We start from the raw sequence: 18,360 nt of genomic DNA on the forward strand, positions 1-18,360 counted from the left end.
GTTTTTGTTATAGTTTTAATGTCTATATCCCTAAACAATATATTGGTAGTTTTCACTCCATGTACATAGAATTCTAATGTATGTATTCCTCTATGGCTTATTAAACTCAACATTATGTTTTTGAGATTCTTCCCTGTTAATGAGCACAGCTTTGGCTCATTTTAGGGGTGGGGGAGGTGCTATAAAGTATCCCAATATTTGTTTACCCATCCCACCACTGGACATGCTAGTTACTTCCAGTTTCTGTAATAAAAACAATTCTGTGAATATCTCCTTGCATGAACGACGATGCAAGAGTTCTTCCAGGGGAGTCGGTTCTTGAATTTTAGCAGCATCAGAATCACCTGCATGGTTTGTTAAAACACAAATGGTTGGTCCTACCATTGGAGTTTTTATTTCAGGTGGGGCCTGAAAATCTGCAATTCTCTTTTAAAAAAAAAATTTATAAAATATATATATAAAGGTAGAGACAGGGTCTCACTATGTTGCCCAGGCTGGTCTTGAACTCCCAGGTTCAGGTGATCCTCCTGCTTCAGCCTCCCAAAGGGTTAGGATTACAGGCATGACCCACCATGCCAGCCAAAAGTTGCATTTCTAACAAGTTCCCAGGTGCTGCTGATGCCATGTAGCTCAAAGGACCGTGCTTTTCAGAACCACCACTCCAGGCTACAGACCTAAGAGCAGAACTGCTGGGCTCCATAAAAACACCATTGGTATTTTGGTTATAATTGTACTGATTCTATGGATCAATTTAGGTAGGCAGCTTCACTTTGGCTCTTTAGAGCCTTTAAGTAAGTTGTAAGAATTCTTGCCGGGCACAGTGGCTCATGCCTGTAATCCCAGTACTTTGGGAGGCCGAGGTGGGCGGATCACCTGAGGTCGGGAGCGTGAGACCAGCCTGACCAACATGGAGAAACCTCATCTCTACTAAAAATACAAAATTAGCTGGGCGTGGTGGCACATGCCTATAATCCCAGCTACTAGGGAGGCCGAGGCAGGAGAATCGCTTGAACCTGGCAGGCGGAGGTTGCGGTGAGCTGAGATTTGCGCCATTGCACTCCAGCCTGGGCAACAAGAGCGAAACTCCATCTCAAAAAAAAAAAAAAAATTATTTTGTGTACATTTATGCAAAGAATATAGACCGAACTAGCCAAGTAACACAAGTCAGCCCTTAGGGCCTCACTCTGAGAAATATCTTTCTCTGTGGTTAAGGGTATCTTTCTTTTCTTCTCTGTTTTCAGAAATCAGGATCTTGTGGCCAGAGGTTCCCTGTGACACAGGGGGACGTTTGGATAAAGTTAGCTCATGGCATAGAGGGATAATAGTCATTTCTGGCAGGTCAGAGGTGAATGGAGTCTTCATCTATGCTTAGTTTATTAAATTAGAAAAAAAGGCGAAAATTTCAGCCTTTACAGTTTTCATACGTATTATTATTCAGGCCCAAGTACTTTCTAATTTTCATTATAATTTTTTCCTTTGATTCATAAGTTGTTTAGAAGTTTGGTTTTTATTTCATGTGAGTTTCCTCTCCTTTACTAGTTTAGAAGTTACCCTTTCTATTATTTTAACAGTTTTCTTAGCTATTTCAACTTGTTTACTTAAAGCCTAAAGTTAAACACCATTAACTTCTCAAAAGAAGCATAGCATGTGAGCTAACACCCCTCCCTTGACAATTTGTACGCTATTTTTATGCAATATTTTAGTTCTATCATTTTTAACCCACACATTAGACATTCTTATTACTGTTTTATATAATCAAGGTATATTTAAATATGACCACATGTTTACTAATACCTTAGCTTAATAATCCATTTTACTTCTCAGATATTTCCTGTGGGATCATTTCCTTTTCTTACCTGAGCACACCCTGTAGAAATTTCTTCAGAAGAGGTTAGTTGGCAGTAATATGTATCAGTTTATGTTTTGCCTGAAAATTTGTTTACTTCATCCTTGTTATTGATAGTTTTGCTACATCTAAACTTTCTAGATTGACAGTTACTTTTTTCTTAGCCAGCTGAAGATATAATCCCACCATTGGCACCGTTTACTTTTGAAAGTTGGCGTCAGTCTGAATGTCTTCTTTTTTTTTTTTTCCTGACTGCTTTTTAATATATTTTTGGAAGGCAAAGGGGTTAAAGTTCTTCAGTTTATTTCTCTTTTTTTTTTTTTTTTTTTTGGGACAGAGTCTCACTCTTTTTCACCCAGGCTGGAGTGCAGTGGCGTGATCTCAACTCACTGCAACTTCCACCTCCCGGGTTCAAGCAATTCTCATGCCTCAGCCTCTTGAGTAGCTGGAATTACACATATGCACCACCATGCCTGGCTAATTTTTGTATTTTTAGTAGAGATGAGAGTTTCGCCATGTTGGCTAGGCTGGTCTTGAACTCCTGACCTCAGGTGATCTGCCTGCCTCCACCTCCCAAAGTGCTGGGATTACAGGGATGAGCCACAGCACTCGGCTGTTCTTCAGTTTCAGTATTTTATTTCTCCTTCCAGAGATTTGTCAGGCTTTCTGAATCTTAGGTTTAGTATTGACAAAAAATTCTGGAACTTCTTCCCATCTTCTATAGTTTATCCTTTTGGAATTCTTTTAGAGCACCTTAGGCCACCTTTTTAGTCTCTTAATCTCATTTCACATTGTCTTTTCTCTTTGTCTAAGCCATCTACTGGATTATTTATTAGATCAATTTTCTAGTTCACCAGTGTTCTCTTCAACTAGCTCTAATCTGTTTAATTCAGTGAATTTTTAATTCCTATTTTTAAATTTATCATCTCTAGAATTCCATTTTCTTAAAAATTAATTAGTCATTTTTTTAGTCTCTTTTAAGACTCATATTTTAAATGCTTTAAATTTTTTTGTTTGTTTTGAGAAAGTCTTGCTCTGCTGCCCAGGCTGGAGTGCAGTGGTGAGACTGATCTTGGCTCACTGCAACCACTGCCTCCTGGGCTCAAGCAATCCTACCTCAGCCTCCTGAGTAGTTGGAACCACAGGCATGCACCACCATGCTCAGCTAATTTTTGTAAAGATGGGGTTTCACCATGTTTCCCAGGCTTGTCTTAAACTCCTGTGGTTCAAGTGATCCTCCTGTGTTATCTCCCAAAGTGTTGGGATTACAGGTGTGAGCCACCATGCTTGGCTAAAAAAAAATTTCTGAAGCATGTTAAAATATTTATATTTTTGTTGGCTTTCTTTTGTTTGTGTTTTGAGACCGAGTCTTGCTCTGTCACCCAGGCTGGAGTGCAGTGGCGCGATCTTGGCTCACTGCAACCTCTGCCTCCCGGGTTCAAGCGATTCTCATGCCTTGGCCTCCCAAGTAGCTGAGACTACAGGCGTGCGTCACTATGCCCAGCTAAAAATATTTATATTTTTGACTGCTAAATCCAATAAAGAAGTATTTACAGGTCCAATTCTGATTTCTCTGTTATTCCTGCTGGCTTTTACTCATGGTGACTTGTGTTCTAGTTAAAGCTGCCTTTCTTGAGAGGTAGTTTCTGTTTATTTCTGAGAGTCTTCTAAGGATGTTTAGGTTATTTACACTACTGCTAGACTGTAAGAAATACTTAACTTGGATCTTTCTCTTCTTACCAAATATTTCTCAAAAGAAACAATTCTCCAACGGATGACTATCATTGCTGGGGTGCATTTGCCATCACTCTCATCAACAGGATCAAAAATGGGATTATTTCTACCTTAGAGGATAGTTTAGAGGAAGTAAAAATGTGAGAAAGGTATGCTGCTGAAATGCCTAAACACTCAAATTCTTTACCACTTATATCTACATTCACCTTAAGGGGGATTTTTATTTGGCAGAGAAAGTACCTCTTTTTTTTGTTTTGTGACAGAGGGTCGCTCTGTCGCCCAGGCTAGAGTGCAGTGGCGCAGTCTCAGGTCACTGCAACCTCTACCTCCCAGGTTCAAGCAATTCTCTTGCCTCAGCCTCCCGAGTAACTGGGATTACAGGTGCCCACCACCATGCCTGGCTAATTTTTGTATTTTTAGTAGAGACAGGGTTTCACCATGTTGGCCAGGCTGGTCTAGAACTCCTGACCTCATGATTCACCAACCTTGGCCTCCCAAAGTGCTGGGATTATAGGCATGAGCCGCCACGCCTGGCTAGAAAGTACCTCTTACAAGAAAGGTAATCCCTTCTGCAGTTTGGTTACTGCACCATCTATATCAGCCTCTAAGTCATGAATTATGAAAATTGCATGATTATTATTTATTTCAGGCATGTCATGGAAGAATGCTTGAGGAACAACCCTACAATTGTAGAAATGCACAAACCTGTGAGGATCATCTGGATCACAGTTAGGAAGAAACTGAGTGATTGCTTCTGCTACTTCTTCATTTGATAAAACGTCCCAGAGTCCATCAGTGGCCAAGATCAGCACATCATCTGATCCATGATCATATTTTGAAAGATCATAGATTCTTACCTGAAAAAAAACAAGAATACTACCACTTAAGAAACTGGAAGCATATTATTCTCCCTAACAAATTGACTTCTGATTCCCCTTCCCTTTTCCTGCCCAGCCTAGCAGTTTGCATTGTAGGGTACTTGATTATACAGCAAGCTTTGTGGCCAGGGATAGTCTCCCTTGGAGACTTGCTATATGGACACATGGGGCCTAATACACATCTGTGAATGAGCCTAAGAGGTGGGCTTAGTAATTGACACAGAAGAAATTAATTAATTGAAAATGTAATGCCTGAGGTATAGTCAGAATGACGATTTATAAGTGGATTTTATGCTAGCCAGAAGATAAGCAGTGAGCTTGTTTGCTGTCTTCCTTTGCGTATTCATTCAGCAAACATTTATTAAGGGCCTACCCTGAGCCAAATGCTATAAATGCAAAGTTAAATATCTGATTTTTCTGCTTCAGAGGAGGTCTCAGTCTGTGGGGGAGATAAAACCAATTCAGGATTCTTAGTAGCTGCTCTACATGTATTTGTCTAGGAGTAAGGAGACATTCTATTTACCGCACTCACTTGAAACCTTTCTTGCATTACCTGCTCTGAGGCCCAAGCAGCCAACTCCTCTCACATAAGGATGGGGCTCCGACACTACCTTCATGTTTCAGGAGCCCCAACTGAGGCTCACAGAAGTTACATGCTCACTCTGAACCTCCAAAGTATGTCTTTGCTTGACAGACTTAAGTCTTTCCTCATGTCTACTTTCGTCATGTCTAGTACCTTAAATGACTTGGATATTTCAACACCCACCTAAGCTCTTGAAAGAGAATGAGGCAGCCTAGGCAAAACTAGTAAGAAGAAAAATCAAGCCTCACTTGGGCTAGGCCACAATTCTATGTCCATCCTACTTCAACGTCGGTGGGGAGGGATAGGGAGGTATGGAGAGGGGTTTGGGGTTTCACTGCTCTTCCCTCCTAATTTGGCAGAATCAATCCCTGCCTATACCATCTCATGAACTGAGAACAAAAGCAAGTCAATTTAATCAATCTCCTTCAGCCTCCCTTATTACTCTATTTTCTTTCTTTCTAATTGAGACGGAGTCTTTCACTGTGTTGCCCAGGCTGGAGTGCAGTGGCATGATCTCAGCTCACTGCAACCTTCGCCTCTGGGGTTCAAGTGATTCTCCTGTCTCAGCCTCCCAAGTAGCTGGGATTACAGGTGCATGCCACTACACCCAGCTAATTTTTGTATTTTTAGTAGAGATGGGGTTTTACCAGCTGGGTCCCAGCTGGTCTGGAACCCCTGGCTTCAAGTGATCCGCCCGCCTCAGCCTCCCAAAGTGCTGGGGTTACAGGCATGAGCCACCCATGCCCAGCCCATTCCTGTATCTTCTAAACGCAAGTCTGAGTGAAAGCAATGGGTCAGGGCACGTGTCGTATGGCACAGCCATTGTTATGTCACCTCAGATCTAGAGACATATCACCTCAGCCTAGAGACTAAATCTGTTTAGGTCTTTGAAAGCCAAGCCTCCTATGTTTTAGAAAGGTTTGTCCAGGCTAGTGATGCCCTGGCGTGGGGCTGGTCCTGTGGGCTGACAGTCTATTCCCAGCAGCAGAACATAACAAAACAAAATGTCTACCCACAGGGCCCCGGGTGAATGAGCTCAAATGAAAAGCAGCCACCAGGTGCCAGGCCTTTGTGGCCTGTGAACAAGAAGGTAACAATTAGCTAATGGCCCAGCACATGAGCTGCACGCAAGGGAGGAACACGTAGGAGTATACTGCACTGGCGTTTAACATCTTCTTTCCAAAAGGCATGCTCACTTAAGGCTAAACTTATGTTCCGGAGAAGGCACTCAGCCTTTTAAGCCAAATTAAAGAGAACATGAAAGCTTCAGTTTCCAGCAGACCAGAAAGTCCCAAATGTCAGAATTCTGTCCTCAGGTCACTGACGAATGTGGTCCAATTTTCACTGTATCAGAAACAAGCAACCCTCCTATGCTTTATTTTCCATGGTTCTTCAGTGTGCTAGAGCAGAGCTTCTCAAATATTAATATGCATAGAAGTCAGCTAGGGATCCTGCTAAAATCCAGATTACAATTCAGTTCTGGGTGGGCTTGAGAGCTGTGGTTCAACTTCCTCCCAGGTGATGCCAATGCTGCAGGTTCACAGACCGGGCCCTGAGTAGCAAGGCCAGAGAGGATTTGTACTGGGCCAGATTTGTACACAAGGGAATCAACGTCTCAGTGGACTTTATGATGACTGTGGAGACTGTTCCTTAGAGTGGGCTGCTGACAGACTGTAAATGTCACCCCTGGGCTCCTAGCTTCAAGTACTGGTTCACTGTGTTGTTACTTTCAGTATACTATAACTTTGCTTGAGAGACACTGCTAGTAGGAGGCCAAGGCAGGGGGATCACTTGAGGCCAGGAGTTTGTGACCAGCCTGGGCAACATAGTGAGATCCTATCTCTACAAAAATTAAAGAAAACAATGAGACCCTGGGCATCGGTGCGTGCCTGTGGTCCCAGCTACTTGGGAGGCTGAGGCAGGAGAATTGCTTGAACCCAGGAGTTTGAGGCTGTGGTGAGCCATGACTGTGCCATTACACTCCAGCCTGGGTGACAGTGAGACCCAGTCTTTTAAAAAAAAAAAATAGTGTTTAGGGGATTGATTCTTAGCTTTTTTTTTTTTTTTTGAGACAGAGTTTTGCTCTTGTTGCCCAGGCTGGAGTGCAATGGCACGATCTCGGTTCACTGCAACCTCTGCCTCCCAGGTTCAAGTGATTCTCCTGCTTCAGCCTCCCTAGTAGCTGGGATTACAGGCACATGCCACCACGCCTGGCTAATTTTATATTTTTAGTAGAGACGGGGTTTCTCCATGCTGGTCAGGCTGGTCTCGAACTCCCGACCTCAGGTGATCCACCCGCCTCGGCCTCCCAAAGTACTGGGATTACAGGCATGAGCCACCGCGCCTGGCCGATTCCTAGCTTCTTATTGGGTTATACCTACAATAAATTTTTGGGATAATTTGAACTCCTTATGATAGACAATATTGAGTCACAAGAGGTGGTGAGATGTGGATGTCCCAATCTTATGCTTGTAGTTAAACAGGAGATTCCAATTGCCTTGCAGCTTCTTCAAAAGAGAGGGTTCAGGTCTGCAGATAACATCCACTTAATTTCAGAGTCTGCCCTATGAGTAGGGTGCCAAACCCTCTTTAAAGTGCTTCCTGCTGACCCAAGAAATGTGACAGGTTGTGTTATTCAAGCTGAAGTTGTCTTGTCCACACTCAAATGGAAATCTGGCCAACAGAATGGGTGTGGGTTGATACATACACACGTTATAAAACGCTACTCTTCAATTCCATCAATAAATGTAATCTTTCCCTAATTCTGCTGTTCCCATTTCTATGCTTGGCTCCCTAATGCAGTTTAATTAGCCAACATGAAAATCCTTCTCAAGACCGTTCTTCATGTAATTTGTATGAAAATAATAAAAAGCTGATCACAACCCTGGTCTGTGAAGCACTCCCCAATTAACATCTTTTGAGATTTTTACAACCACCCTGTTTCCTGCCCTTTAGCCAATTTCCAAAAATCTTTGCGAACTTTCCACTTACAACTCGTGTCTTATACATTAACCTGTGATGCAGAACATTTTGCAAAAATGTTTTCAGAAGAATTGGACTGCCGTGCAAGTCATCCCACTGTGTGCTCATCCTTCCCAGCAGCAAAGGCTTCAAAGGATTCCACTGGGCTCCGGAGTCCTGACCTTCCCTCCCTGAAGCTGTTGTTGGCCTTACTCAATCGGACCATACTCACATCCTCAAAGTTCCCCTGTTCAATTCCTTAAATAGCTTCTTAATGTTCCTGGAAGCCTCACATCAAACTAATGGGCTCTGAAGCTCCCCAGGACTCAGACATCTGGAAGAGTCTTTGCAGCCCTGGAGGGGACAGGTGTGCTACAGAAATGCCTTTGAAGTGGGACTGGGGGACATGGTCAGACCTTCTAATGGCTCCTTCCTGGGTTCCCATCTGCCAAGAAAGGGAGAGAAAAGCCAGATGAATCCTTGAGATTCTTGCAGTTTTTCAGAGCAATATAATCTGAGCAGCTGAAAAATGGGACCTGTGTGGACCTGCCTTTCTGCTACCTTCAGTACGCTTTTATTGCATACTTGCTGTGTGCCAACTCGTTTTCCAGGCACTGGGGACACAGTGAACAAAACTGACAAAGCCTCTCACAACTTCTAAACTAGTAGACGAGATAGACACCCAAATAAATTACAATGTCAGAAGATGACAGATGCTCTGAAGAAAAATCCAGCATGGTAAGGAGAACAATAGAGTCATTTTAGAAGATGAGGTCACGGTGGGCCTCTCTGGGAAGGTACCATCTGAGCGAGTCCATTTCCCATGGGTCCCTTCTTGCACCTCCCCAACCTTCCTTTGGATTCCTGTTACTCAGCGTTAGACTGGTGGTGAAGAAGGGGGTGCTGAGAACGGTGGGTGCCACTCTCTCCTGCCAAAGCAATCCTAAGGAGGACCAAAGAGAAGCCATCTTTCTTTTCCCCAGTCCTCTGCAGGCACAATCCTTTCACACCCACTAATATAACATTTGCCTATATGCTTCACTGTGGGTAAACCTTTGTCTATCAGTTTTGTGTGAAGCTGTAATCATTGATTTATGGCCCTGTCCTGACACTAGACTGTAAACACCATGAGGGTTGGGACTATTTTATTCTTCTTTGCGTCTTCAGTGCCCAACTTAACACCTGGTTCACTGAATGAATAATCGTTGAAACTGATTGTCCCACAGAGATGAAGCTCTGTGCCTTGTCCTTTAGGTACAGAGAGTGATACATAGCATCTGATCTACCCTGGAAAACTCTCAAGGCCGATTCTGTCTCAGCAGAATCTGAACCTGGAATACAGCAGAATACTATTGCTTTTGCGAGAGCAACCAGGTGAAGAACAAAAAGTGAATGTGTTCCATCCCCTCATGAGGCTTCTGAAGCTTTCCTTATGATCCGATCACAACAAAGGAGACAGGCAACTGACAAACAGCACGCTGGCCCTGAAACACCGCTGGCATCTTTGTTATCAGCCTTTCAGGGCCCACTTTTCTGTCTCTTCTAAAAGATGAGATATTCTCAAACCTAAATGTGTTTAGAATCACTTGGAGTGCTACCTTAACCAAGTTAAAATTCAAAGATCCTACCTGTAAGAGTCCGATTGTACAGATCTGAGCTGCATACTTCAACAAGGACCCCAGGGAATTCTGATGCAAGTGGTGGGGGGAATCTCACCTTGAAAAACTGTAACAGATGATCAACTCCTTTAGGGATAAGGTCCATCTTATCCTATCTGTTTTTGTACCCAGAACAGAGCACTGTGCCTAGCACTCAATTCACAACCGAAGAAAGCATTTCCTTATTGGGTATTTACCCCTGTCCAGCTTACAATGAGCACCCAGGGGATTAGTCATCTTATTGTCCCACCAAAATTCAACTTCTGAAGGCCCAGAAATCCCAATTTGTATTTCCTCTGTGGGTCTAGCAGCATCTTCTCTAGTGTAAACCACAGCAGGTCTTCAGGACATACTTGCTGAGGCAAAGCATAAACAGGGGAAGGAGAGAGGAAGAAACAAATTAAACATACAAGATACTTTCAGAAGACCCCCTCATTTCACGGTGATCAAACAGATTTAGTTTGTTAACTGAGACACTTCCAAATCGTCAAAAAAATGTAATGTGCTGATATATAACAGAAGTGGCAAACTCTTTCCTTTTCTTCCTTTGTTTTCGGTGGAGCTGCCAATAAACATTCAGTGTGGGGTAGCAGGAATAAGTCTGGGGGCAAACAAGAACCTTGACTAATGTGCTCTGAATGAGCCAAGTGCTGACTGCTCTCACAGAGCCCTCGGCTTCAGAGCACTTAGAGATGTCCTTAATGTCAACATTGGGCACTTATTTTACACAGGAGCCTGTGACAAGCAATTCTTTAATACAGCACCTCCACTTAGTGCTCGGCTGCAGGCTGCTGTTTCAGCGTTTGTGGAATACTTGCTCCCATCTTTGCCTTATTACTGATGATATTTCGGTGGCATGTTAGGAGGGCTCATACCATTATAAGCTGACTCTGGCTTCTTAAAGCTACTTTTAAAAAGAATCCATCAATTCTTCCATTTGCCAAATCTCTGCCGCTTCTCTAGGATGCCCTCACAGCTTTTATGTCTTGATCAGTTCAGCAGATTCTCCAAACTGGTTTTTCCCTTTTAAGTCCTCAATGTAGGACAATGAGCTCCTGCAGCTCAGGACTGGCTTTGCGGAAGAGAAAGAGGCTTGCCCTTGTTATCAGATGCCTTGCTTCAGGTCTCTGCTTCTAACAAGCTTTGTGACTTGAGAAGAGCCACTCTTTTTTTTTTTTTTGAGACAGGGTCTTGCTGTGTCACCCAGGCTGGAGTGCTGTGGCACAATTCTGGTTCACTGCAGCCTCAACCTCCCACACTCAAGCAACCCTCCCATCTCAGCCTCCCAAGTAGCTGGGACTGTAGGCGCACACCACCTATACTTTTTTACTTTTTGTAGAGACGAGTTTCATCATGTTTCTCAGGTTGGTCTCAAACTCCTGAGCTCAAGAGATCTGCCCACCTTGGCTGTCCAAAATGCTGGAATTGCACATACACACCACTGCACCTGGCCTAGGGCTCAATTTTCCTATCTCTGAAATCATTTTTTAAAAACTGAAAAACACAAGAAAAAGGAAATATTATAGCAACTGCTCTACTTCTCTCACAAAGCTGTAATTAAGATCAAATAATGTGGAAGGGAACTGCCAATTTTAATTCTTTTATGGCACTGATCTCAGGGCAACCACATCTGAGTATCGTCTAGTTGGTAGAAGGAAAGGATTAAGAGTGGGCTCAGGGGAACTGGGATTCTATTCCCAAAGTCTCATTTAAAATAGCAGTGATTGGAGCTCTCAATAGTGTTTCCTGGCAGAAATAGCCAAGGTGGTTCCCAAGGTAAAGGCTGTCAATAGTTGGTGGGAAATAAAGAGATGAAATCTTGTCCCCTCTACTTCATGTGTCCAACCCAACAGCTCAACCTATAGAGATTTGAATAAGACACAACAAGAAAATAGAACACCAACACACTTCCTGCAGCCCTATAAACCAAGTAGATCATTTCAAGATTGGCATTCCAGCAGGCCACCAAGACTGCACCCAAATTCTCTGTAGTACTCTATCTACTTTACTCGATGTCATGACACAAAACACTGAATTTGGTGGCAGAAGACTTGGGTTTGAAACCCACCTCTGTTATTAGGGAAAATCACTTTATTCATTCAGTTTCAAAGCTTACAGACCATCTGCTGGGAATACTGAAGGTAAGAGGGGTACCGATTCCTTGGATGGGCGAGCTGGACATCGTACACCTTACACGAAAAGGAAGCTGCAGGGGCCAAAGCCTGGGGATGTGAGAAAGGGCTGGTGTGTTTGGGCAGCTTTACCTCGCTTGGGTTGGCTATAGTACTGGATGTCCCCTGGGGAGTGGGGAGGGTGAGGCTGGATTTCTCAAATCTCCCCTGTCTCTGTTTGTGAAATGAGAGGTTAGGCCTAGGTGGCCACTGGGGCTGCTCATGGCTCCAACATCCTCTGACTCTCCTTACAGCATCAGGCCTTGATGTGACTGACCACAGGACTTCAGAACATCAGGCTGCAAGTGAATCCAGTGACACTGAAGTGTTACAAATATGTTGGCTGCTCATACTATGCAAAAGGAGCTGTTTTGGCTGCAGGTATAAATTTATACTTGAAATATGCCATAGATATTCTTGAGAGTTTGTTTTTTGGAGTCTACAGACCAAACATTTGACTTTGGAGGGTAGATACGATATAATAGCTCAAAAAGTTTCTTTCTAAACCAGCTAAAATATGAGGTATTGTGCAGAGAGCCTGAAGGTATAACCAATGCCTAGCTGCTATTGCATAAACATTCCATTTTCTACACACAAGGCCTGGCACGTTACAATTCTCTGGGTTTCCAATGGTTTGTTCACCACTAAATCCAAAGGACCATTGAATGAATTAGTGAATGAATGGGCTTCAACATAGCTCAATAATTATTTGAGGAATAAGTCTATCTTCACAAAAAATGCCCATTTAAAAAGATAAGCAACCGAAGAAATCCCAGCCTGTGAATGCAAACGTGAGGGTGCAGAACACATGAACCGAGTTGTCTCAAGTCCACCCAGAAGGCAGGTGAGGCAGAGAGCAACCATACATCCCTGTTTACTCTAATAGTTTTGATTTGTGCCTGTTTTTCCAGCATAATTACTAATAGTGTCCCCTTTGATTCTTGAAAATTCCTGATTGAGGGGTTAAGATGGTCACCTGACAATTAATAAAATGACTGCTACTTCTGGCCATTGGGACTGAAAGAATCAGTGTCACTACTTCACAGGACTCTTCACCACAGCAGGTTTTCAGAGATCTCAAGAGCAAGTGAGCAAGCTATTATGCATGCTGCCTTAGAAGGGGAGATACAATCACCACGGGTAAACTGTGGGATATTTGCTGTGTGACAAAGTCAATCCCACTGATTGCAGTTGTTCTGGTAGCAAGAAGCCCAGGACATAGCTGTTCAAGTGCAGAATGAGGTATATCATATCCTTAACCCACCAGCCTGGCATGAGCCACATGCATTGTGAGTCTGGGGTTTTTACAGGCTTCAGAAGGGAGGAAGTGCACGCTGATTGGTTCATGGGTGGCCATGAGTGGGCCAGAAAAGCACCATAAGCTCTCACTCCAGGCCGTGGACTCCACCTGGAACTGACAGCCTGGCTTCCATGCTTCAAGTCATCCCTGGCTTGAAGGTGCTGCTTCACACAATCTGGGACTACAATATGGATGCATCGCAAACCCATTTTAGGATTGTAAAGCAAGTTCCTGCAGCACAGTGAAGAACAGCTTATTGATGGCAGTAGCAGCCTGTCTGGAGCAGCTGCTGCAAAGATGCTGGCTGTAGCAGGGGTGGCACAGCCAGGGTTGTGTGCTCCATGGAGCTGGTGGGAGCTGGAAACAGGTGGGAGCTCCCAAGCTGGTGGGACAGGAGCCCTGTCCTCCTGGGTGCAGTTGCAGCCACCCAACCGTGGCTGCAGACCCAGGCATCCCTATGCTGTTGGGTGCCTTGGAAGTCCCCCTGCCCCTGCAGGCTTGGAAGTGTCTGTTCCTGCTGCCTGGCCTCTCTCAGCAACCAGTGCCTACTCCAGTGTGGAGCAAAGTTGTTGCTGAGTCTGGTCACTGTTGTGACCCGGCCGGGTGTGTGGGGGCTTGGGGCAGCACTGACATGCCAGCTCCCTGCCATCTCAGCCACCTCTGGACTTTGGTTGCCACCGAGCATGGGAGGGAGGCCGAGGGGAAGGGCTGAAGGTGGCTCAAGGTGGGCCTGCAGACACCTCTTGATGCAGACAGCCAGGGTGTCGTGGATGACATGTTGATGGCAGCAGGAAGCACACAGGTTCCTGGGGTGAAAGGGGCAGGTCCCCGGTAAAGCAGCACCTTCAAGCCAGGGATGACTTGAAGCATGGGAGCCAGGCTGTCAGTTCCAGGTTGAGTCCACGGCCTGGAGTGAGAGTTTATGGTGCTTTTCTGGCCCACTCATGGCCACCCATGAACCAATCAGCATGCACTTCCTCCCTTCTGAAGCCTGTAAAAACCCCAGACTCAGCCAGACTCACAGAGACAATGGGACAACCTGCCTGCAGATAGAAGCTACCCATTCTGGGTCTCCTCTCCACTGAGGGCTGCACTTATCAGGATGACCTGCCTGTGGAAAGAAGCTACCCACTTCAGGTCTCCTGAGTGCTGTACTATCACTCAATAAAGCACCTCTTCACCTTGCTCACCCTCCAGTTGCCCATGTACCTCATTCTTCCTGGATGTGGGACAAGAACTCAGAACCCACTGAATGGCGGGACTGAAAGAGTTGTAACACAAACAGGGCTGAAACACGCCTCCCTCTTGCCACACTGCAGGCAATGAGGAGGAGAGAAGAGAGGAGGAAAGAGCCATGGCCCTTCGGGGAACTCAGACTTAGGAGTTCCCCGAGCCAGGGCTGTGATGCCCTCTTTGGGGCTCTATAGTTCCTGGTGCCTCCAAGCTTTCAGGCACCACCATGTTCCCCGGTGCCCACAGTGGAAGCCGCTTGTGGTATGCCTGGTTCAGCTGTGGCACGGAGCTGGCGTCTGTGCTGGGGTGCCACAGGTGGTATGTCTGGATGTGTGTAGTGGCCGAACTCCATACTTGTTTACTCGCTCACACACCCCTCATTGCTCTGTGCCTGGCTCACTCTTGGCAGGCATGGGGTCTGGGCAGGTAGCAAAAGCTGAGTGCAGCCTGCCAGTCTGAGTGGGTAGAACAGGCCCAGCGGGCCCGAGCAAAACTTGGGCAAAGACGCCACCAGCCACAGTGGTTTCCGGCTGGTGAAGCAACACGCTAAGGATCCTGTGACATTATCTGTTTCTCAAACAGTGGTCTTTGGATCACTTACTTCAGAATTATCCAAAATGTAAAAATGTTTAGAACTCATCCTAGATCTAGTGATTCAGATTTTCAGGAAGTGGATTCCAGGGATTTGCATTTTTTCTTTTTCAAAGACAGGGTCTTGCTCTGTTGCCCAGGCTGTAGTGCACTGGTGAAATTTCTCACCACAGCCTTCACCTCCCAGGCTCAAGCAATCGATCCTCCCACGTCAGCCTCCCAAGTAGCTGATACCTGTAGGTGCACACTACCATGCCTGGCTAAGTTTTGTGTTGTTTTTAGAGATAGGGTCTCACTATGTTGCCTATGCTGGCCTCAAACTCCTGAGCTCAAGCCAACCTCCTGCCTTGGTCTCCCAAAGTGCTAGAATTACAGGCATGAGTCACCACGCCCAGGATTTGCATTTTTGAAACCAACTTCTAAACATTATTATATGCATTAATGCAATAAATATAAAAAAGATATAGCATATTTAACTGAAACATCCAAATGAAATTATTATTTTTCAGGAGAGGGGATCAGAGGGCAACAATCTCCAATGAGAGGAAATGTTTGACACATATAGGTTGGTTTCTGTTGTGTGACCATGAATTATTGTGAGTTGCTAAGGTAGTTTTTTGGTGTGTGTCAGAGTAAATCTCTTTTATTCAAATAGCTGGTTGGCAAATCTCAAGTCATTGGCCAAATGAGAACAAGCCATGTAAATGACACACAGATGCATACAACTGATTTTTATAGCCAGACCTGAGAGTTAGAGATGGAGATGGACAGGCCACATCATGAAGTCTCTCCCATGTAAGGTGAGAATATACCAGAATCAAAGAAAGTAGCTTCTGCATACTTGTTTTTTTTTCCTTTTTGAGACAGAGTCTTACTCTGTTACTCAGGCTGTAGTGCAATGGTGTGATCTCAGCTCACTGCAGCCTCTGCCTCCTGGGTTCAAGTGATTCTCGTGCCTTAGCCTCCCAAGCAGCTGGGATTATAGGCATGCACCACCATGCCTAATTTTTGTATTTTTAGTAGAGACAGGGTTTCACCATGTTGGCCAGGCTGGTCTTGAACTCCTGGCCTCAAGTGATCTGCCTGCCTCAGCCTCCCAAAGTTCTGTGATTACAGGCAGCAGCTACCACACCCAGCCCGTATACTCTTTGTTTTTTGAGATGGAGTCTCGTTCTGTCACCAGGCTGGAATGCAGTGGCGAGATCTCGGCTCACTGCAACCTGTGCCTCCTGGGTTCAAGTGATTCTCCTGCCTCAGTCTCCCGAGTAGCTGGGACTACAGGCACACGCCACCATGCCCAGCTAATTTTTGTATTTTTAGTAAAGACGGGGTTTCACCATGTTGGCCAGGATGGTCTTGATCTCTTGACCTCGTAATCTGCCCGCCTCAGCCTCCCAAAGTGCTGGGATTACAGGCGTGAGCCACCATGCCTGGCCACCTGTATATTCTTAATGTGATTTCATCCCCAAAGATATTCAAAGTGGTGGTGGTGGTGGTGGGGGGCAAATCGCCCCCAAGGCTGTGCCATGCTAACTGAGAACACGAAAGTATGAGATATTACAGATACGCAGGACTGGAGAGTGGATCAAGAAAGCTGGCAAATATGAATGCTTTAGCCTAACAAAGTATCCTTAGAACTCCTCATTTTCCCTTTTTGCAGGGGGATACATGTTTTGTGAGGTCTGAGGTTTATGAAATTTTGGGGGCTCTCCTTAAGAATGCAAAAGTAATTATGAATACAAATTTAGATACTAATGTGAATGTTTATTAATGAGAAAAAAATTACAACATATTACTGGAACCCTGGAAGCTGAGGTCCCTTTCCTTTGAGAAATGTTTACATAAATGTTTCCTGATTGCAACCTGGCTTCTCCTCTTCATCTGGAACAGCCTGTCTACATTTTCCGGCAACAATCAGAACTCACAGGGTCTGATCTGAGCGAAGGTCCCCAATACTTAAGTTTAATTGGCTTCTTTGTAAATCTGCCTTTACACTGCAAACTAGATTTCCTTTCTTAATTAGCTAAACAGCTAACTCATCAACTTATATTACCTAGTCCTGGAAAGACAGATGATTATTACTTTCACTCTCAAGATTGCACAGCAGGGAGGGCAATTCTACAGGAAGGCTGTGATAGAGTGTCTGTCTCCAGGATGACTGCCATCAATTCCTTCCCTCCCTGTACAAGCATTATTCTTCACATCAAGAGGTGGATCCAATTCCCCTAGCATTCTTCTTCACATCAAGAGGTGGATCCAATTCCCCTATCTTCAAACATGGACTGGCCTTAGAGATTTCCTTGACCAACAGAATGTGACAGTGATGATGTTCTGGGACTTCTTAGGCTAGGTTTTAAGAAGCCTTGCTGATTCTGCCTGGGACTATTTTCACTTCTCCCTTTCTCTCTTTCTCCCTTTCTCTCTCTCTCTCTTTCTCTTTCCCTCTTTCCTCTTTTCCCCTCCCCTCCCCCCTTCCTTCCTTTACTTCCTTCCTCTCTCTCTCTTGCCTTCTCTCTCTCTCTTTCTTTCTGTTTCTTTCTTTCTTCCTTTCTTTCTTTCAAGATGGGGTATCACTAAGTTGCTCAGGCTGGCCTTGAGCTCCTGGGCTCAGGCAATCTTCCTACCTCAGCCTCCGAGTAGCTGGAACTATAGCTACGTGCCACCATGCCTATCTGGGATTCTTGAACCACCCACTCTTATAATATTTCCTCTCAGAATCCAGCTGCCGTGCTCTGGGAAGTCAAAACCACCTGGAGAGGCATGTATTGCTGCCTCAGCTCAACTCCCAGTTGACAGCCAACATTAACATGTGAGAAAGCCATCTTGGACTTCCAGCCCAGACAGGCCTTCAGATGACCTCAGCCCCAACTCACATCTGACTTTGGCCATGTGAGAGGTCCTAAGGGAGAGCCACCCAGCTGAACCTAGTCAACCAACAGAACTATGAAAGAGAATCAGAAATTGTTCTGCAAAGCCTCTAAGTTTTGGAGGAGGTTTGTTTTGTAATCAAAAAAGGCACAGAGGAATTGTGTTGGGATATAACTCTTGTATGCCCTCTATCCCAATAAGACTAGAAAGATGAAACATGGGACATTGAACTCCCTAGAGTTATTTCTCTGGTCCCTATTTGTCTGTAAGTGGTGCTTGTTCCCTCTGCTCCTGTCCTCCAGCAGGTAAATACTAGGAAGACCCTCCCGCTCTGGGATTGGGAGATGAGAGCCCACAGCTGTTCCATGGGTTTGATTTGGGGGCTAGAGGAGAGGAATGAGAACTCCATTTTGGTCTCAAATCCAAACCATTTTAACCAAACCAATCTAACTTTATACTAGCTATTAGTTATAAAGTTATTTTGACCTCAGACTCCAGTGTCTATTTTTTTAATTGGTTCAGAAAACTTACAGCAAA

At 44.7% G+C, this 18,360-nt stretch overlaps 1 protein-coding gene across 2 annotated transcripts in view; it reads right to left on the reverse strand.

Moving 5' to 3' along the window:
• PPM1H (protein phosphatase, Mg2+/Mn2+ dependent 1H) overlaps positions 1 to 18,360 on the reverse strand; it is a 291,476-nt gene that overhangs the window by 18,980 nt on the left and 254,136 nt on the right. Inside the window, exon 9 of one of the 2 annotated variants that reach the window (XM_002823467.6) lies at positions 4,286 to 4,437. In XM_002823467.6, the coding sequence (XP_002823513.4) occupies positions 4,286 to 4,437 (152 nt within the window). Of the gene's footprint in view, positions 1 to 4,285; positions 4,438 to 18,360 lie in introns of those variants that run through there. The other variant, XM_054527337.2, reaches the window with a different exon arrangement.

This window comes from Pongo abelii, chromosome 10 (assembly GCF_028885655.2).
Source record: "Pongo abelii isolate AG06213 chromosome 10, NHGRI_mPonAbe1-v2.0_pri, whole genome shotgun sequence".
NCBI lineage: Eukaryota > Metazoa > Chordata > Mammalia > Primates > Hominidae > Pongo > Pongo abelii.